Source organism: Lepeophtheirus salmonis, chromosome Z, assembly GCF_016086655.4.
Source record: "Lepeophtheirus salmonis chromosome Z, UVic_Lsal_1.4, whole genome shotgun sequence".
NCBI classification, from domain to species: Eukaryota; Metazoa; Arthropoda; class Copepoda; order Siphonostomatoida; family Caligidae; genus Lepeophtheirus; species Lepeophtheirus salmonis.
The window spans coordinates 5,692,433-5,715,785 of NC_092584.1; the positions used below are offsets into that span (position 1 = coordinate 5,692,433).

Consider the following 23,353-nt stretch of genomic DNA (forward strand, 5'->3'; position numbering starts at 1 on the left):
TATTCAGAACTTAAAATAGTAAATGTTAAATTTGATTTCTTGAATTTTTGTACTATTAGAACGGAACGCTAAAATCTGATTTTTACCGTTTAATATTAAAAAAAATTCCGTCCGTTCAATTTTCCGTTGCACTCACAAGCCACCTACTCCCCTTTAATTTCATCGACACATACAAAAATATATCTTTATGCTCACTGGAGGCTATACTGTTTATTTGCACCCTCCCATTTGCAAATATCTACATAAATTTATTGAATAAGGATAAGAAAATATATTTGAAATCATATTTATATTCTTGCAGCCTTTATTTTTTTTATAAATCTTGGGTTGAAATAGTTATAGGAATCACTGGCAGCCTTGGACAGTACAGAAAAAAACCCACAGCATATTAAGGCACGTTTTTTCACATATTCACAACATATTTTGCTTAAAAAACTGAACGTACTTAAGTATGTGACCACTTTGCAGAGTATAAACGTATTTTTTCATCTTGTAGTGGTAGTATTCATCAAGATTGATACGACCGATCACAATTTACGCATTCATATATCTATCCAAGTGTGTGACTTGGCAGATTCGGGCTTGAAATTACTGTTTGACTCGGGACTTGATCCTTATTCATATCATACAATATCTAAAACAATATAATATGAATTCCTCGGAGGAATTTCGTTACATTAATATGAATAAGCATAACGCCTTAAAATTAGACCTCCTAGACAAGACTGGCAACTAAGACAATCAAACATTTCAACAAGACGAGCACAAAATAATATTAAAACAATTACTTAGTAAAAAATATATTAATCAATTCATTGGTCTCACTCGATGAATACTTCCGAATAATTATTTAAAAAAAAGTTATCAGAATCTGACAGTTTGTATTTCACAATGTCAATATCCCAGGAATCCTTGATATTATTGCAGAAAAATCAGCATATCTGTCTAGAGAGAACGAAACTATTCCTCTCAATTTTTCACTATGAATTGGTTCAACACATTATTCCCAATAAGACCTTTGACGCTCAAAAGATCGAAGTGTATTCCTCGATTTTCACATCTTTTTTTGCATTTACTTTGTCACAAGCCGACCAAAATGGTTGTCTTTTTTTTTCTTCAAAAAAGTATGTAAAATATTCACAAGACTTGCTACAGGCATTACAGAAGGGATCACAGAAAAAGATACATTCTGTCGAAATAGGGAACCCATTTTGAATTCCAAGTTGGACTCGTCTAGGAGAGTACTTCAAAAAACCAACAACATATTAAGGGACTTTTCTTCACATATTCACAACATGTGTGATTTAGTATATGGACCACTTTGCAAAGTATCAAAGCGTTTTTTTCATCTTACATTCGTAGTATTTATCAGGATTGATTTGACGGATTATAATTTACGTCTATACGATGGCAAGATTCGAAACTGGGACAATAAATTCATGTTAGACTCGGGATTTGATCTTGTAATGATTTTCTTTTTGTTCATACGATATTTTACTAATGAGCTGAACATGTTTCTAACTATCCGTTGAACATAAGAAATGAAATGAAGATCAATTTAATCAAATTATAATAATAAACGCTTCGTTTTATTTACTGGTTTTTTTAAATATCTTTTTTTAATTCGAAAAAATATATATTTGTCATTTAATCATCAAGGTAATCATTAGTTGTTTTTTCTTCAAAAAAAAAAATAAAAAAAAATAGGACATGACATCAAAATCTAATAATTTTAAATTGAAACAACACATGTATTGAAATAAGAAGAAACAGTTAATCACATTTATCAAAGAAAACAAAGAAAGAAAAAATACAGCGAATATATTGATGATGTATATAAGACATGGATTCGAGGATACAATCAGGGTGATCCTTTATATTAAATTATTACATATAAATGGGGGGGTGGGGAGCGAATGGGTGGGATTTAGGGACTTCACAGCCATAACAAACTTGCGCAATTTTTTATAACGAATGGAGATACAAAAAAATTACTCTATACAATTCTTTTTGAAAGAAATATATGAATATACGGGAAAAAACAGCAAATGAAAATACATGGAAAATCAACAAAAAAAAAATGTATTTTTTATAAAGAAGTTTGTGGATCAAGGGCCAAAGGGGATCTTGCAATTGACAAGAGACAAAAAAAAAGTTAATAACTAAAGACTTTTCTTCGCACGCACACACTTCCATTAAATTAAAAAAAAAAAAAACCATATAGTTATTCAACGTAGATATATATTAAGCTATAAGTATTTTTTATCACCAGATTTATATGAATTTTTTAATATATATTTTTTTAAAAAAATGATTTTTTCATATCCTTGTAAGTTTAAGTAGCTTTACAGCATTTTTTTTCTCTCATAGAACAAGTATTATATTCACTCATATATTTATTTTTTTGCTCAAGCACCAATAATAATTAATTAATTACAAAAATAGAAAGTTTATATAATTTTTGTTTTGCTGAAAGGAGTGATAAAGTTGGTGGAAGGAGATATTTATAGGAATACTATACAGAAAATAAGATCCCAAGAAAACAAGACATACATAGAGAGATGACACAGGTTGTTGATATATAATTAATTCACTTTTGATAAGATATAATGATTATTAAATGTGTATATCAAATATTGAAGGAAGGACAGAGATAATAATTATATAGATGTAAAGATTAAATCAAATATATATTTTTATAATATTAAGCTACTAAGACGTGGCAATAGTCTCTCGAGATAAATGCCCACCGGAGAGATGATGGGGTGGGCCTGAAAGAGAGGAGGAGTTGGGAGATGTAGAGGGTGGAGAAGAGGAGGAGGAGGAGGGATTATTGGCTCCTTGAAATATGACAAATCCTTTAGAGACATACTGATCAATGCTATCGCACACAATTTTGTGTTTCCTCTTTAAATGATAGACACAATTCTGTTTGTGCGGAAACTTTCGACTACATTTTGCGCATTGAAATGCATTTTCTTTTCCGCATTCATATTTCAAATGTCTATTCAGATTGTAGTTCCAATCGTAGGAGCGTTGACAGTGAGGACAGACGTAGGTACGCTTCACACCGTCTTTGGATCTTGGGGCCGTCTTTTCAGGGCGGTTTGAAAGGGATGATGATGATGATTTTGAGGGATGATGGGATGAGGCAGAGTGATCCTTGGATGATCTCTTCTTGAGAGAAGTCTTTTTAGTATCTGAAGAAGAAGAAGATGATGAGGGAGAGAAAGAGGGAACGACTGATGATGACTTGACAAGATCTGTAGATGATGAATTATGCATGAGAGCAGACGGAGGTTTGACAGAGATTGTTGGACCTTTGTTGTTGTTTGAATGGTACGGAGGACTGGATGATGAATTGTCTTCGTCCATGGCGGAGTCCTCATTGCTTGTAGGGATGGTCCAATGGTGCGGATTGTTCATGTGTTGTTGTGACCAATGGAGAGCAGAAGAAGAGTTGTTCGGATGTTGATGGTGATGGACTTGTTGTTGCTGCTGCTGGTTGGCCTGCTGTTGATGGGTCTGTTGGCTCTGATAGTCATAGCTATCCACCATTTGTTGCACTGGAGAACCACGATTCAGAATTTGGTGATTTCCCTGTTGTAGCTCTGAATAGATTTGACGATGGTAGAGAGCTGAATGAAACTGAGGTGGGAAATAGAGAGGATGAGGAAATGAGGCTGGATGAGCAGCGGGATGACCACTCATACTCTGACGGTAGTCATAGATAGGGGGCTGCTGATGCTGCTCGCTACTATCCATCTCAGTTTTGATTGTTTTTTGAGGTGGAGGAGCCGCGGCGGAGGAGTCCATCACATTTGATGCATCGGGAGGAGATGGAGAATACTCTTGCTTCAAGGGATCATTAGTTTGAATAGAAGGAGGTGAGGGTGTTGGGCTTTTTTCTTTGACAGGGATTGAATTGTTGTTATTATTCACGTTACTACTATTTTCATGTTGCTGTGAGGAAGAGGAAGTTTTTGACATGGATAGATCCTCAGCCTCATAGAGATCATCATCCCCAATTCTAGCCAATGGGGGAATACGATCATTGCTGTTATTCTTACTAAGATCAGTTGGCGCTTCCGGAATAGGAAAACGTGGAGAGAGACGGGGTGATAGCCTTTGATCCCGCCCAGAGTATCGATCCGCTTCAGAACCAGGTGAAATGTCCCTATTCCCAGATATCTTACCATTTTTTGGAGTGGTTGGAGGAACAAGGAAATCAAAGAAGCTATTATCTAAAAGTTTTGGAGTTTTTAAGATCTCCACACCAATGTATCGCTCAACAACATTCCAATTTGGACTAGGAACAGCAAGGGGCGAATGCTGAAACCTTGCAACATTTTTATTTAACCCTTCGGGTTTTGAGATCTGACGACGAAGATGAGTTGGAACACTCCCAACTCCCCCGCCCCCATTGGATGATGCTCCATTACTCGAGTCCTCATCCTTATCCATCAATTCCTCTTTGACTCCAGACGAAACACTTAAATCTCTCGGACTATTATCTGAGCCAGGGGTATCACAGGAATTAGAGTCTGAATTAACACTATTCCCCGAATTGATTTTATTTTTAAACATTCTTCTTTTGTGAAGAAGACCGTCACAAGGTGAGCGAAGTCCAATGTCTGAGTCCATGGGTAGCTCTCGAGGAGGTGGCGGTGGAACTGAGACTAGGGAAGTGGGTGAGAAGGGAATGTCTTTCCCGAGTGTTGACCAATACTCTGCGGTTTTAGGGGTAGTTAAAACCGGTGTTGTCAACATATCCTCACCATGACGACTATTATTGTTACAACGAGGGGAGAGCAGCCCACCTCCAAGTGCATTCGGCTCAACTTTTGGGGTTGTCAACAAGTCTTCTTGTCTTGAACTATTATTATTATTAGAAGAAGAGGAGGAGGTTGTAGAGCCGGAGTTAGAATTTGTAGACGAAGGAGGAGGTCCTAAGTCTAATCCAGTCATTTTCGCAGTTGTTACAGACACAATCATTGAAGAGATGTAATTAGAATTAGAGTTCTTCACTGACGTTGTAATTGTAGGATTGGATGTGCTAGAAGTACTAATTGATTCCAAGGATTTTTGACAATCATTCTCAAATAACTGCAAGATACAAATTAATAGGCAATTAATACACAGAATAAGTTATTCTTAATTATATAGTTAACACACACAGATAAAATATTAACTTAATGGTAGAGGAATATACAGCTCAATAACACACTTTCATTACGGGGGTCCCTTCACCTTTGATGAATCAACAATGACTGCTTGAAATATTATTATATTTTTAGCAAAGAATTACAACAACAACAACAACAACAGAAGAAGAAGTTATAAATGTAGAGAAGGAAGCGAAAATGTAATGCGACTGCTTGTTTCTTTGCTTGCTTGCTTTAGACGACTCTTAACTCGACTCGAATAAAAGCGTACTGACTGACATGTTATAAGTAAATAGATTTAAAGACAAGGAGAAAGAGAGAACGGGGGGAATTGAGACAGAGAAATAAAAATATTAATATTTAGAAAGCCTAAGGCCTAGAGGCATAGATAGAGTACACACTCTCTTACACATCGCTTTCAGAGTAAATAGGAACGGCATATTACATATAAGTATTAATATATATTATTTTTTCTCAAATTATGTATTTAATATAACATTTACTGCGTATCTTTACTATACAGCAAAAAATACTAAATAAGATTTCCTTTACAAAGCGTTATATATTCGCACCCTGACGTCATTAGGTGAGGAGAAGGATAAACCTCACAGATATACCGTAGTAATATAAGAGTAGCCTCTTCCTTAAGATTGATATCATATGAAGAAGACTATATACTTAGTAGATAGAGAGAGAGTGAGACTCGTTTGATAAAGGCCTCCGCGTTCCTCTCATAAACGGAGAAACATCATGATTTTTCTAGAAGTATATATTTCACAAACCCTCAACAAACTTCTTCTCTCCAAGTCTACAAAAATTTATTTTAAGAGACAAACCCCCTCTATTAGAAAACCAAAATCCTCACTATGAGCCTCAAAAAATTAAAGACATGCTCCCAAATTATCCCGCGGGATATTCAAATTATGAGTTCTATTTTGTTTACTCCTTACGATAACTATTTTACATATCTCTCAACCTTTCCTCTTCTACAAAGAGAAGGAAAACAGAGGCTTAAATCCCTTGGTAGTTAGCCAAATTCCGCAACTGTTGGACAAATGATTCTGTCAACAATGTCAGTAGTATATAATTATTTATATCTAAACACTTGAGTTCTTCAGAAGAATTGTAGAAAATATCACCTGAAATGAGAGTATTCTTTTTTGAAGTTAACAATATTAAGTGTTTTTTTAATTTCTCAAAACAAACTGTCAGGATAATTTTGAAGAGGGGCCTTTGCTTTACAATATAAAGCGTATGATATCATGAAGTAACGGCAGTAAAGGAGGGGGCATGTCAGCATATAGATCATCTTTATTTAAGAGCTTTAAGAAAGAGGTCCCAGAAAAATTACCAGAGGGATATCTGACTTGCGGCGGCCAAGCGTTCATACTGAGATGTTGTAAGTAGTGATGGAAATCGTATGCATTTTGGGCATATTAAAAAATAAAATCGAATATCAGAAGCGTCCGCAGGGGGAGGACTAGAAGGACTGTAGCCCCCCACCCTAAATTAAGGAATTTTTATTATAAAATTTAATATTTGATTTTTTTAAATTTTAATAATAATCATCCTGCGGACGCCCTTGAATATAAACAGAGTAACCCTGACAATTTGAAGAATATTTAGAGGGAGAATAGCTAAGCTCTCATGACGTTTCATTAGATCAGAAACAATCAGCTGTGACAAGGGAGAAGGAAATAAAATAAATTAACAAAGAATTTCCCCGATGTATATCTCAATTCTACACTTAGTCCAACAAAGACTCATAATTATAAGTCTGTAACAAATCCTCAAGGTTACTTGTAAGCTTAGAATATAATTGAAGTAAGTGGGAAGGGATGTTCACTAGTACAGGAGTCAGGATTATTACATTAATTTCCAATTTTTTCCTTTTTACATACCGGTAGGTTATATTTTCCACAAGTATAATCCATTTCCTAAGAAGTTGACATTATTTCCTTCTTTTTTTTTTTAAATAATGAAGAGATAAAAAGTATTTAGAATATGTCACAACAAGAAATAATGATGATAAATATGAATTCAATCTCCCACAGGGTGAACTGACGACCACGACGACGACTCTAGGCCATTACACGGCGGAAGAATTGGACCACCACAATGATGAATGAAATGGATCTACTTGGAATCTCCATTTGTTGATATTTAAGTGAGAAATACTATTACTTAAAGCCACACACAAACTCCCAAAGCACATTTATCTACATGATAAATTAAATAATTAATATTTTTAAAAACAGAGCCTACAATCCCTTTAAAAAAAAAAGGGTAGGAGGTAATATTTTAATGAAAACTTGGGTGATTGTAGGTGGTGAGCGCAGAGTTTGAACATTTTGTTTTTAAAGTATCATTTATAATAGGAAATAAATGAAAGGTATTAATACTATCACGGGGAAAAAAATTAGATGTAATTATATCAATTAATTAATCAATGTGGGTAAAAGTTCTTTAAATGATATCACTAAAAAAATCCAAAATCCATTTGATACTAAAGGAGAAATTAGTGATGTGCTGTAGAGCTAGAGTTCCATCCACTTCAGTCCAGCATATCAGGTACGGAATGATCCATTAAAATATGACCACTTTGAATTTTAAACTTCAACAGGATATAATTGATTATAAAATGACTCAACTTTCGACACAATTTCTAGCACCCACATCTGAGTCCGTTCGATCCAGTATTCTTTAATGGCTGCAACCTTTTGCTTAGTTGTGAGTTCAATTATATAAATTATTATTCATTACCTTGAATGATCCTTAAATTTCATTTAATGTGGCACTGCACCAATCATTAATAAACAGGGGTTACATAAAACTTTCTTACTAATTGATGACAATTAAAAGAGGCAGAAAATGTTTTAATAATAATAAGTAGTACTGTTATTATTAATCGTCGAAAAATAGGCATGTTCACGACTCTGTGGATTAATTAAATAATTAATTATTTTGAATGGCCCATTTGCTCATTAATACACCGTCTTTTTCTTCTTCCTGAGTAAGCTATTTTTAACTTTGTTTAATTACATACAATCAGTACATATTGTATGATCTATTTATAGGATGGCCATACAAACACACTTGCTGTAGATATGAGTAGATAAGAGTTGAAAATGTTATAAAAAAAATCAACCAAAAATCAAGATGGTAGCCTCTACAATTTGAAAAATGCTCAGCTGTGATGACGTTTCATAATATTAGCTACAAGGGGGAGGGAAGAGAGAAGGAAATAAAATAGAACAAACATAGGAATCACTCCAATTTCCATCCTCAATTCTACTCCTGAGTCCAAAACGAAACCATTCCATACCTATAAATCTACAACCAATCATCAGTGTTATTCTCCCTCATTCTTAAGCACGCAGTGCCACGTAGTTAAATAGCCTCGAGCTAGGAAGTGAGACGAGATAATCGACAGCTGACAACAAAATACATTGAGTATTTTTGTGATAGAAGGGTCACATCGTGAAAAGCGTTGGAAAATATAAAAAAACACTATAGATTACCAACTTTAAAAATATATCGCACGCGTTTAGGGTCATCATTTAAACAACTATAATGATAATAACTAATATTAAGGGATCTTCCTGGTTCTTTAAGGAGAACAGTTTCCGTCTCGGATACTTTTTATACAGGCTCAGTTTGGTAACATACACTCAAAACATGGACGTCGTCAGAAACTTCGGCTACAGGAAAGGACGTTAGATACAAACAGGGCCCCAGCTACTTTATACACATAGTGCCCCAAATTTCCAACAGGGCCCCTGGAAGCTAAGGTTGCTTAAGACTATGGGTTTCAAAGTGGGAGCCGTAAGGGGAGGCTAGTGGAGGGATTGGCTCAAGAAATAACACACGTTCTGGTCCCTAAAACTAGTTTTCCAGATAAATATAACAAACGAAAATAAACACGAGAACCGAGACCATTAAGCAATATATTGCAGTCTCAGTTCTAGCGGTTCAGGATGCAGTTTAAATATGCGTTGAGGGTCATTCTTTTTACTCCTGTGGCGTTTCACAATCTTATGTTGTTTTAAGAACAATAGGTATAAGAATGAGTTGCCCCTTCGTCTTGAATTTGCATAGAGAATTGCATGTACGTTATCAATGATCTTCACTTGGTAACTCCTCTCATTTTACCTTAGTTATGAAAACATTGGAATGTAGAAATACCGAATCTACTTAGAAACGAATAAAATTTTAATAATACTTCATCAGCATTTTTTTTTATTTAATCCATGATTTAAGTGGGTGTTGTTTTCTTCAACAACTATGCATACATAAGTTTGTACCTTACGTATGTATATGTATGTATTAATTCAATCATAATTAATGACTTCATTCAAAGTCTTAAGACGATTTTTTTTTTCTTCTGTATTTTTATTTCAAATCGGTCAAACAAGTCACGATGCTAACATGGAAAAGTAATATTTTTTTCAATACTCAAAAGGAAAAATACAATCGTGTCAATGTTGTTTTAAGCAATACAATGCCCGTTAAGTCCGGATTGGATCAGTCCCTGTTTTCATTTTAAAGTTTTTTAAAAAAGTAATCCATCCACGATTTAGATGCAAAATGGATGAATTCTGAGCTTGTAGTACTGACTGACTCAAAGTTTAGAAGGTGGAAATTCTAAATCCAGAATATTTAAGGATAATGTATATTTCAATTTATTCCTCAAAATTAATTCAGTAATCTTTTGCTCTTACGGACGGAGTCACTCAATCCAACCACCTCCAGCTTTAATCACAACCTCCAACCTGGCATAAGCCTTGGTGAGGAACTCCTTGTCAATGTCATGCACTGCCTCGAGAATGGAAGCCCAGTAAGAGTCAATTGTACTGTGATGTGCACGTTTTTTGGACTCTTTCTCTAAGATTTCCTCACATAATAATCCAAGGGGTTCAGATCCGAGTAGCTGGTAGGTCATATTTTCTTTCTTCAAAACATGTCAGGAAGTCTGGAGTGTGGTTTTTTTGCTCTCAGAAATATCCTGAGTCTACCTTGCAGGGTCTCCCGACCCATTAGAATCATTGAAAGCCTTCGAAACATCGTAAACAGTTGATCAGGGCAGCTTTGTAAACTCAATAATCCAGAATGTAGACAGACAATAATAAACACACGCCGAGAGATGAATACATACACATTGCATCATAAAAAGGTTAAGCGTGAACTTAAAAAAAGTTCATTTACAATTTGCGTTTTGTTTGTTGTGGCAATTGTGAATTACAGCGTTCCAAAATAGACGTCAAAAAAGAGAAAATTCAATACTTTCTTCAGTATGACCAAGACTAAGACTATAACCTGTTCTTTTTAGGATCAGTTAGGGAGGGGGAAAAAGTTAATCTAAAGCCATGAAGTAGCGAATTTTTTCCCTACTAGAGAGGCAATTTGGAATTGGGATTTTTGTGTCAAATATCACCAAATTGTTCGACTCATGAGTCATACGAGTACCGCCTGCAGAATATAATACCCACTTATAAATGTACCATCTGAACAATGATTATTAAAAAGGTACTCCTTTTTCCTGAAAAATTAACATGGAAACATAAATATATTAAATGTATATGCAGGCAATTCTTCACGATAATCGTTAAGATCAAAGGCATAAAGGCCGCGAACCTTTTTTTTTTCTCCATACGGTTAAATGTAAATATATTATACATAATACTTTAATTTGCCGACTCATTTCTCAAAATTTGTGTCACAAGAAATGAGTTCATGATAGATTAATACTCATTGCAGTAAGCATATACTAGCATACCAGTTTTTTCTCCCCCGTCTAATTGACGTATAGATATGAACATATCATCGTAGCAATGTCGTTTAAATGTTACACACTCTTCAACAGCAGCCAAGAAATTACACTTACAGAAAAGAGTGCAAAAAAACAAACCAGTTTGTCTATCATGGAGTATGTATAGATGATAAGTAGTCTCAATTTTCAATCATATACCCAGAATAGAATAATATATATTAGTGTTGTGTTTACGTCTACGGTTAGATACTGTTATGATTTTTTGTGAAAGAAACTAATTTGGTTCTTAAAGGAAATTTGGTCTAGACTAAAAAATAACACGTGGTCCATAAACATCTGAATATGTTTGAATGCAATTTGTCATCATATATATATAAGAAAAATACGGAAATCGGAAGAACCGGATTGGGTTGTTATATATGTTATTAAATTGGGATTTTCTTATTTCATCATTTTTGTTCAAAAATGTTAAGTTTTTTTTTCTTCATATAATCGTGGATCATGGAACCATGAATTGATTTGTCAAAAACACATTTTTTTTACAAATGAATCATTTGCAATTTTCAACTCCTATGAGAAACAAAACAAAAAAAACGAACAAAAACTGATTGCAACAGGTTTGCAACAACATAAAAGGAGTACATAATTGTATACACGGACGACGTACATAGCAACAAGTGGACTTCTACACACAACAACGCCTGGTATTATGTATATATATATATATATATATTGAACAAAAGAGAGCAAAATGAGCTAGGAGTAGGCCTGTATACACAATCACAGTAGGCAGTTGCATATATGAGAATGAGAGAGAAAGAGATATGACAGATTACATAAAGGAATTTCATTCACTTAGTCATTATACAAAAGGGAGATATTTTTCACGTTTACTGATATGATTGATTTGCTGGTATGTGACTCTCCAACCATTAAACAAATGTTTTTATAGGAATAAATAAGACCATTTACGTCATATTAATGAAACAGGATAAACATTTATTAAATATGAGTCTAGTACCCGGTGTAATTAGGTGATGACAAACTGAGAAACTTTGCTTTAATGATATGGAAGATAACCAATGATGAAAGTATTGCGTGCGCATGGCAAGGATTTCCGATCCGAATAGCTAGGAGACCACATTACCTCTCCCCAAAACATGTCAGTTCTGGAGTTCGTTTTTTGCTCTGAGAACGATCATGAGTCTCTTGCAAGCCTTGTCAAATTTGTGGACAGTTGATTTGGGCACCTTCGTAAGCTCATTAGTATCCCTGGGCGTACGCCTAGCATGGAGGCATACAGTGTTTGTATTTGGAGTGCATCTCAAAGATGTTGTCAATGGAATCTGGAGAGCACATTTTTATAAATTTAGATCTCAGTATTGCCAAAATAATAAGGTATAAACTTGTTCCGGATTGAAAGTCTGTATATGTAACAATTTATGAATTTGAGGACAATGGGCTACATTAATGGGGGTGCCTGGAAGAACTGGGACCAATATACATTTTGTATAGTACAGTTTTAAATGCGCCAGTACCTATGTATCCCTTACGTATGGAGAGCCACACCTGTACATATACTTTTGAAAATTAATTACGAGATTACATAATGGTTGTTGCTAGCTCGTAAAAATTAAAATGATTTTAAGTCCTCGTAAATTAATCAATTGACAATTATGAAGAACTATGACAACACATCACTTCGAAGAAGGATTTAAACTTGCAGTTTTGTATAAATCCCTTTGTTCAACAATAAAGTTGAATAAACTCTTTCCGAAAGTGAAGATAGAAAAATAAGGGGTATTATCACCGACCCATAAGTATGTAAAAACAATACTCCTACAAAGAAGACAGCTAAAGAAACGGAAATCTCCTAGGATTATACAAAGATGTGTCTGAGAACACCATTCCAAACAGAATTATATATGACCACTGATGAAAATAATCATATCCACCGGTTTGTTCAAAGACACAAACAGTAAAATAACATACATAGTATCACTGACAATTTGAAAAATGTATTGGAGAAAGACATTTCATCTCATAGCTAGTCGTAGCTATGAGATGAAGGAAATAAAAACAAAGACAACTCCCGTATCTGACAATGATATAGGCATGAATTATAGCGTGCAGGCGTGAGCCCATGCGCTCATAAGACGTTGTTTGTAATTTGGCGGCCGGGCAGAAGTGTTTGGCATCGGTCAATTTTTGATTCCATCAATCAACAAGGTATTTATTCCAATATGGTGGAAATGGCCAGTGTCCATTTTTTTATTATTTTTTTACTTAGAAGGGAAAATTCACGCGGCAAAATTACCAACGGCGAAAATGTTCACGGTGAAATAACCAGCCAAGAGACTAGAGGTGGTCTTTTATGACTCGCCGTTTGTCATGGAAACTTGACATTGACTCACGACTTGATACTGCTTCTTTTTTTTAAATACAGTTTCTTATCATTTTTTCGGTACGGATCCTAATATGTGGGGATTTTTGGGTCGAACCCCCAATTCAGAACTGCGAATTATATTCTCATTCAGCAAGTTAAAGAATGTAACTTCTGATATCCCAATAATGGCCGGTCATCGATAAATGATGAAATGCACACGTGATTGGTCATGTCTTTTATACCTTGATCATCATGACCGGTCAAGTATATATATATTTACACATTGTAGTGTTCACTAATATCGGCGAGCTTGCAATAATCTTTTGCAGCGGTGCAACCTAATGCTTGAATTTCTGAAGAAGATATACAATTAACATAAAAATAATTACTCTGAGGCCATAAATTCAGGGAATAAGTTGTGGCTAAGGCTTGGATGACCTCAAAGATCTGATGCTAAAGCAACACTAATGGTTGGTTACTTCTACTATTTAGATATAAGGCTTGGATGTCCTCAAAGATCCGATTCTACAGCAACACTAATGATTTGTTACTTCTTCTATTTAGGTATACGATTTACAAACTAAACGAAGGGCTTAAAGAGTAAATCTCTTGATTGACCAAACTTGAAAATAAAACTACATATCGAGATCCTGTATGGACAGCAGTCATATTGGCATTTAAGCTATACATGAGGAAAAAAATAGAAGTAATAAAATTAATGGATTTTATGATTTCAATAAAGAAAATCTGCAAAAGTTTTAATAACAAAAGAATTTGTATTTTTTTTTTAAAACCAGCTTTTATCCTAGTTTAAACAACATATTTAAAAAACAAAAACTTATTATGAGACGTATGTATTTTGTAAAAAAATAAATAGATTTTTTGGGAGAGTTAATTATCGAAAATATAAATAAATACGTGTTGAAAACAATGGCGTGGTGCCCATAGAATCCAATTAATTTGGCTTTTGAAACAAATCCGTTAATTAGGAATTCATGGAAAACAGGGGATTTTCCACAGTATGAATTTATAGATACATCAATATTGTACAGTGAGACCACAGTATTTGTAGTATGTCAACATACAACAATCTTGAACAAAAATGTACAAAAGAGGAGAGACTTCTAATAAGGCCCGAGAACTAAAGTTGCTCACGGCAATGCTTTTCACAATGAGGGAAGTTTAATATATATGTGTATAATTCTGAATTCATTTTAAAAATTGTGAAGAAATAGTATGCCAATAAAAGTCTCGTAGTACTTAAAAGCAGACTAGCAATTGACTTATGGGTTTTTAATGAAAGGTTGCGTGATAAAATAAAGGTAACGACGGCTTTCATTTACATATAATCATGTAGATGGAATATTAAAGGGTCATTAATATACCAAAAACTACAACGAACCAAAATAAGTAGATGAACAAATACCGATAAGCAATATATTACAGTGTCGGTTCGACTTTGTCGGTTCCAGTTCTAGCATTTCAAGAATCGGAACCGCTATACCTTCTTAACAGCTCAACCAGAGCTAGTGCAATCAGTCAAAGTTCAAAACATTGATTAGGGAGACATAAGCTGAATTATAAATTCCCTTTTTTTGTCCATTGCATATTACAGGGGCTTCCACTGGATTATATTTTGGGAGAGGGCTTGGTTATTGATGTTTTTTTTTCTTTAAAAACCCCTAGCTGTTAACAAAAAATTTGAAAAATTAAACTTTTGGGATAAAATATTAAAAAATTAAATTCTAAATATTACTTTTTGAGGGGGAAAAAAATCATTGGTTAAATTATGTGAAAAAACATTTAAAGCATTAATTTTTAATTTTTTTCAAACCATTCATGAAAAATTTAATTTTTGTGGGGGAAATCCCAATATTAAATTAAATTTTTTTGAAAATCCCAATATTAAATTTTTTTGAAAAAAATTTCCAAATTTCAAAAAAATTTCCTATACAAAGAAAATTAATTTTTAGGAAAAACCAACAGTTGTCCACCAAAAATTTCAAATATTAAATTTTTAAGAAAAAAATTCATAGCTATACAAAGAAAATTAATTTCTTAGGAAATTAATTTAATGAATTAATTTTTTTTAATTTAAATATTTGTGGGTGGGAGGGATACAGTTCCTCCGGGACACCCCCTAAAAAAGTAACGGTATTTTGGCTAAATAATGATGTTTTTTTTAACCCAAATACAAATCATATTTTCTTCTTTTTGTGTTGAGGGATATAATGTCTTGTATATAATAGAAAATTTTAAAGAAATTATTGAATATTTATTAATTTTTTTCCTATGTAAATAGTAGTATAACCTAATTTTTTTTCTATATTACTGAGGACATAATATATAAATTTATATCCATGTAACCTGAATAAAAATATTTTGCGAGAATATGTGCATTTTTTCTCTCCATCTTTTGTTCTTGCCTAGTTCCACACATATACAATAATAAAATATTATTTGAGTAGTAGTTGAGTATTTGATACGTCAACATAAAAACAATCTTGAACATAAATCACGAATAGGGAAACCCCCAATTATTATTATTATTATTTTTTCCCAGACATGTTTGAGTCAAATATAGGCTTATTATTTTAAATTTTGGATTGAGTTTAAATATTTAAGTATTTCAACTATATTTTTGTGCTTTTATTTGATTTAAATTACTTATATTCGAACCGATATGGTCTCTTTCAAATAAAATTTATCAATTTTTCAACCTTGTATTATGAAGATCAAATTTGAAAGAGAGAAAAAAGTGCCATTTGCAACACACGCAAAGGGTTCAAAAGAGTCATTCGTGGATAGAAATTGACGATAATAATTACCCTAAGAATACAAATGTATCTATACCCAATAAGAAAAACACCATTGTACCCAAACCAGGTTTGTAAATATGAAACAGGATTTAAAAAAAAAAGAAAATACACGTTTTTTGCATGAAAATGATAAATAATACTTTATTTAAAGTATTGCCCATCGCTGGCTAACATATTCTTCACCTGTTTGACTATTTGTAGATACCGTGCAATTATTATATTTTTTTTTGCTCTTTTGAGCTAAACTAGCAATTATTCATTTTTGCAGATCTTTGTAAGAAGTAAAACACTGCTGAGCAAACAAGTATCCCATTGATGAAAACGGAGACTAGTCTATCCGCTTCCCAAAGTATTTCCCAACTAAAGGTATCAGTCACTTCCTCTGTGCGATGTTGCAATATCATAATGCAAAATTACTTAATGCTGCCTTTTTTTATATTCCAGTCGTGTTTCACTCAAAACTCTATTCAAATTGATCATTTGTTCACGGTAGCATTCACTGAGTGTACGGTTTCCCCAGGTTCTAGTTCCAGGTTCGTAATAGGCTCAAAATACCTTTCTGATTCCACCTCAACTCAGAACCTTGTCTCCCCTCCGTTTCTCACGTCAAAATTGGTATGAAGTTTTCTTCAAATGCTTTAAAATAATCAATACTCTCCGGCGGAAATGGTAGTTTCTAAGCACAAAATTTGACAGCTTTAACGCTAATACAACTGTACTGTTGTAGGAAACTCCTACGGTGGATATTGTATTTTTTTTAATACTTTTTTTTGCCAGAAGTCAAAGAAAGGAAATGGCGTAATGAAGTTGTCTTACGACAACTTCATTGACTGATACTGTCATCTAATGGTAAAATTCCGGTTTCATATTAACACAGCTTAAACATACAAACATACATTTGGGAAATGTTTATGTATTATTCAAGGGTAGATGAAACTCCTTCATATTTTTTTTGATAGGATTGTCGTGTAAACAATAGAAACTAAAAATATTACACATTTTCATAAGATAAATGTCCTGTCTCATTACGTATTTCACGTCCATTTTTCTTTCTGTCTAAAATAAAATAAAATAAAGAAACGAAATGTAAAGCCATAGGTACGTGCCTATCTATAACTTGGACCAAACCCATTTGAATATGGGATGTTTCTTAATAATACCATATTATCTACGTATTTTCTGTAAAATAGGAGTTAAATCATCATTATTTTCAAGCAAAAATGACTTTAATTGGAGCTAATAAGAAAGTCCTTGACAAAGATGTTAAATCATCTCGATCCTTCAATTTTTGTATAAATAAATTAATATAGTTTGTATATGCGGGGAGGGCGTCAATATAAAAATAGTCTGGAACAAAAATCAAGAAATTAAGAAAATCCCGATATTTATTAAAATGTATTTGTGGGATAAGTTAAAATAGCCAAGAATTTTAGCTACATTTAATAGCCTTTATTTAATTTTAGTTGACAGTATAGGTAAAATACATTCAAGGAACTGTTTTTTTGTTTTGTTTTTTAAGATGAAAAGTTGACTATATCCGGATATTTCTTATATCCAAAGTATATATTTTATAAAATACAATTTCGAAAATTATATTTCTCATGATCTTATTGTAAAAAAAATAAAATTTGACTGCTTTAACTACAATTTGCGACACATCCTAAGGGTTAATAAGATTTTTTTTTTTTTTTTTTTGATAGAAATACACGATAATAAAGTTTTGGGCATCATGACGAGATCTGCTCTAGATGTAAAGAAGATTGATTTTCCAAGGAGGAACAGTGTTGCACTGTAACAATTATTTTTGTTTGCCAAAAACAGCATAGAGATTTCACATCCGGAGGTCTAGAATGTGACTAGCATACAAATCCAGACTGTTCCAAAGATTTCCAAGGCTCTTCTGGAGACTGAAGATCCCAGATCCGTCATTTGAGATGAAAAAAGTGAACCAGGGTAGTCAAGACAAGCAAATTCATCCAATAAGTTCTGACCATGGCCAATAATGACCCTCCCAGAAGCATTAGCTCAATTGCTGAAGACCTGGGGACCAGGAAAGTGAGCGTGAGAGCCTGTGTGCTGAACGACCTGAAATCAATAGATACAGACTGCAAACTGCTCCATTTCTCAGTGAAATACGACTCCCTAACAATCCGGATCTTAATTCCATGGATTTTATTGTCTCAGGCTACGTCGTTGAATCTAAAAACAATATAAAATATCATGCTACCCAGGACTCTTTGATTGCATCCATCAAGAAGACAATAACCAATATGCCAAGGAACACTCATAATTTCAAGACTTTGAAAAATGTGCAGATTTGATCTGAGCACCCGTTATTATAAAAATTTCATTATTTTATAGTTTGAAATCAAAATGATTTATCCATTCAGGATCTTTTCAATATATATATATATATAATTTTTTTAAATGAGTTTATTTATGAGATGAAACTTGTTTGTCTATATAATACTTATAAATATTTGTAAGAGGATTGATTTAATTGATGCACAAAGTTTTTAATAATAGAAACAAAACAAAAACAACAGATTTATGAGATTGGATGATTGTGTTTGGATTTACTATTTTTTTATACTACATATATTATATCAAAATGTTTTCATATTTTATTTCCAGATTCAAATCAACTGCATTCTTTATCATAATTTCTTTTATTAGATTCTAATAAAATTATCCACTCCTTTAAGATATCAAAACCCCATATAATTTTTGTAAAATAATTTTCCATCAAAGCTATTTTAACATAAATCCTTAATTCATGTCGTTTAACTTTCGTTACTATGGATGAAACATGGATACATCCCTACACTCCTGAAACCAAACATCATTCTAAGCAATGAGTTATTAAGGGAGAACCTAGGCCAAAAAATCCGAAGACCGCATTATCAGTACTAAAGATTTATTGCAAATTTTCCCACAATAGATGATGAAATTTTATTTTAAAATATGTGTTTAACTTAAAGACTAGGATACCTTTTTGGGTTTCCAAGTGTGAAGCAAATTAAAAACTTTCAATCTTGTTTTTATTTTTGGCAATAATTTTAATTAATTTCCCTCTCGGAAAATGATTATTTATGTACTTAAGGAAACTATATTAAAAAGAAGGTCCTTACTTCCTCGCAGCCATCTTCATAATTAACTACCAAAAACAATTAACTTTTGTTTTCACAAAATCTTCAATTTATTTTAAGAGGTGGAATGTATTTATAATCAAAATATAGAATCGTTCTATTTATGTATCACAACACTAAAATAACGGAAATGAGTCCTTTAAAAACTTTCTCTCTTTTGTGAAGGATTATCACATTTCTGAGCAGTCAACTCAAAGAATCCAATCAGATTTGGAGCCCGGGAAATATCCAGATGGTACATTGACAAGACAAGATGGATCAAATTAATGGTCCTTAGGAAATAGGTGAAATACAATCTAATATCTTCAATAAACTCAATAACAAAAGAGTTAGAACTCAAGGTGATGCCTATTCATCGTCATATTCTGAGGCTTGGATGAATCTCCATGCTATAGCAACAAAAATCCCCAAAATGGTGTTAGGACAACTTTGGGAGATTCTGCTCTGAGGAGAAATGATCACCATCATCACCAGATTTAAATTAACCGGGTTATTATATTTGCAACGCCATTGAGAGGAAGCCCGTTAGGACTCGCCACGATATTCTCATAGATTAAAAAACTTCCATTCTCCGTGAACAGGCCACATGCCATTGATTCCACAGAAGCTTCCAGCCTCGTCTTGAGGCATGTGTGTGGCCGCAGATGGTGATATTGTAGTTTTGAATACATCTCAAGAGAAATTTCTGATTTCCATTCCAGTTTTCTCGTAATAACATTCAGAAATTATTTAGGGATATCCGACTTTTTGGCTGATTAATCCGGATCACTACAAGTACTAGAAATTATTCATCTCATTTTTTGGTAGCAAAATGTGTTGGACATGATACAAATGGCCAAAAATCATCCTTCCTCATTCTTGAGCATAAATATATGTATTTGATAGACAAGACGAGGGAGAGAAGAAAAAACTCGGATTTTAAATTATTTTAATGACGAAAAAAAAAAAAAAAAAGAAGTCAATAACTATTTGAGTAATTCCAGGATATTCTTAGGTATGCAAAATTAATGTATTGCTTATTTAGAAGATATATAAATGTATATAAAAATAAACGCATAGCCTCAAGGAAAACATTTTATATACATATATATGTACGTACCGAGTGCAACTTGTAAATCGGAGCACTAGGTTATTAGCAAATGAAGAGTTTCTGCTGAGTTTTTCAGAGATGGACTATAATCAAATTAGGGCCATTGAACATTTCACAAGACTCTAAAAATTTATTTACTAATGTTTTTTTTAGTTATGAAGAAAATGGGCTCTGAGCGATACACTCAGCTAACGATCTGGACGCTTCTTGAAGCAGGAAATAAGATAGGATGGGACCACATCGTCCTGTGACTTCAACTAACTTCCCGGAGGATATTGTGGTCCTGCAACAAGACGGCGCTCAGGCCCCCACTGCCCAAAGAGCGCTGAGCAACAACATCTATTTCTGAAAAGAAGAAGTATGGCTCCTGTATTCACGCAAAGTCTTTTGGTCAAGTGTAGAGTCCAAGGGTTGTACTCTTAGGTGCGAGAACATCATTGGCATTAAGGCGAACAAACAATTGGCCGATATGTCAGAAAACACGGCTAAATACGTCTTGAGGCAATTGTGGACGCCAGAAGGGACTACATCGAAGATTAGATGACACAAACTATCATTGCAACCAACTTGATTAGTCTAGCAGTACAGGCTATTCTGCTTATTTTCGTTTCTTTTATTTTTTGGTATCATTATAGCGTTTTAATATTTATAGTTTTATGTAAATGAAACACTTCATTACCTTGATATTATCACGCAATCTTTCCTCAATACAAAACTGAAGAAAGACCCAAAATCATCTGGTAGTAAACCAAGTAAGTCAATCATCTTCCTGCGCTATCCCCTAGCCATAATTTACCTTAGTTTTTGGAGGGAACTTGGGGCACTACGTGTATAAGGTTACCGGAGCCTTGTTTGTACCTAATTTACCGACTTTAGGCCCGAATTTGCTAGCGACACCCCTTATTTTAACTAAATGTTAGCAAACTGAGCCTTTATGAAACATATCTGAGACAGCAACTAGTTGAAATGAAAAGACGTAGACCGAAACCGATAGAGCTCCTGAATCTAAACCAGACGCAACCTTGAATACAGCTCATCTTTTTGAGCATGTCTAATGCCTACAGAAATAAATCTCATTAAAGTATTCATGGTTCATATTAACAGTCCCACCCGGCACGTAATACATTTCATGTTGTAATTCCATACAAATAAAAAATGCATTTAATATCATCATTAAAATGACAAAGGGGAATTATCCTCCTATTAAATTATTTTAAATATCAATAATGATTTTTGTTTAAGTAGTATTTTTAATATATATTATATTTATAAAAAAATTGTCATCATTTTTTTAGGAGGAAATGAAATTGATAAAAAATTATCAAGTGACTTAACAAAACAGGGGGGTTCTTATTCTCCATGCACATGGTATTTATATTAACTTAAATCATTAGTATTAATTGAAATAGGGTGTGTCTAGTTATATTGTCACGATGGCCAAAGCATTTTACAAAATATCTAGCCGTATTTTGATATTTAAATCCCTAGATTTTCGATTAAATACAAAATATAACAAGAATGGGCCTTACTAGAAGACAAATCTCCGTCTATGGTCCTTGTTTCTAGATTGATTGTTTTTCTTCTTTTGGAATATTAAGCGTCTTTAGTAAACCTACATAAGGACATCATTTGGAGTCATGTATCCTAATATGTTCGTAAGTTATGGTCGATTATAGATTTTTAACACTTTGTGCTACTTTGACCTTGACCTCCGTAGGATTATATATATATATTGATTGTTGTCCGACTGGTGTGTACCAAAGCCATGATGACGGTGAAACCTCTTTTCCTGCTCATTGAATTCAATTGTACTCATACTCTCGTATGTTGCTCTCAGCGTGCCTTGCTTGATGCTAACGAAAGGATGATTTCCAGGTATTTCAATTGGTATATTGCCAAGGGTGATATACAATATCGTCTTTTAGTTACGTGCGCGTCTGTCAGGCGAATATTTGATGTCCGCACCCTGTAATGGGTTTTTTCATATAAACTGTTTCTAGGTTGTTGGTTTTATATTAACTTTTAAAACCTTTATCTGAATTAGTATCATTTTAATGTACATGACCCACTTATGACCATTGTATTAATCTATGGCAATGATGCGATCATTACCATACATAAAGAGTGTCTTATAATAAGAATTTAGTTAGTAAATTATTGTTTTGAAAGAGAAAGTAACAAAGACCAACAGGTAGCAGCAGACAAAGCAAGCAAGCAAAAAAAAAAAAAAGTCTTTCAATATACCTACATAGTTTAAAGAGGTTATTTCTTACTTTTTTGCAATTAGCCCATGTTTTTAATGTATATTCTCTCTCTCTATGAAATATGTATGAGGATCAACTCAAAAGAATCCCTGTGGAGGATAAATAGTGTTTTTTCGCTTTTCTTATGAAAAATAAATAAATATTATTATTTACGGTTTTCTTTAAAGAGTTTCCCTTAACTCTTAATCCATCATCTTTTATTTATTTTGACAATCAAATGAATAGATATTTTTCTTTTCATAAATACTACCTATAATATTTGACCTGAGACATCTCAAGCAGGGAGTAACAACATTAATAAGAATCCTTAGAACCAACTTTTGTACTTCTTAATAATAATAAAAAAACCAATATTTTCTTTTAGAAGAAAAAAATATAATATCATAACATAACATAATCATAAAATTCTACAATATCATCATCCTTCTCCCAGAAAATAATAATAATTTTATATACATATTATAAAAATATGACAAGACAATTTTTGTTGTCTTTCTCAATATTGTTGTTGCCCCTCTGTTTACTCACCCCCGCCCCTCAAGTAGTATCTTAAAAATGAGGTAGGTACATACCCCACTTGTGTATAGTCAATAAATGACCATTTAATGGAGCAAGGGCTTCGAAACTGTACGCCCACTGCTAAAAAGATAAAACAAATTGGAGGTCCGCCAATCATGACATACTAATTATAATTAACGAGGGTTTTGTTT

At 33.3% G+C, this 23,353-nt stretch overlaps 1 protein-coding gene across 5 annotated transcripts in view; it reads right to left on the reverse strand.

The window, feature by feature from the left end:
* Nucleotides 1-1,567: 1,567 nt before the first annotated feature.
* The window catches only part of LOC121130124 (uncharacterized), a 48,806-nt gene continuing 27,020 nt past the window's right edge, over nt 1,568-23,353 (reverse strand). Inside the window, exons 1-2 of one of the 5 annotated variants that reach the window (XM_040725850.2) lie at nt 5,251-5,458; nt 1,568-5,106 (exon numbers count right to left, since the gene is read on the reverse strand). In XM_040725850.2, coding sequence (XP_040581784.1) covers nt 2,713-4,995 — 2,283 coding nt within the window. In that variant the 5' untranslated portion in view covers nt 4,996-5,106; nt 5,251-5,458 and the 3' untranslated portion in view covers nt 1,568-2,712. Of the gene's footprint in view, nt 5,107-5,177; nt 5,459-23,353 lie in introns of those variants that run through there. The other 4 variants (XM_040725846.2, XM_040725848.2, XM_040725849.2 and 1 more) reach the window with 4 other exon arrangements.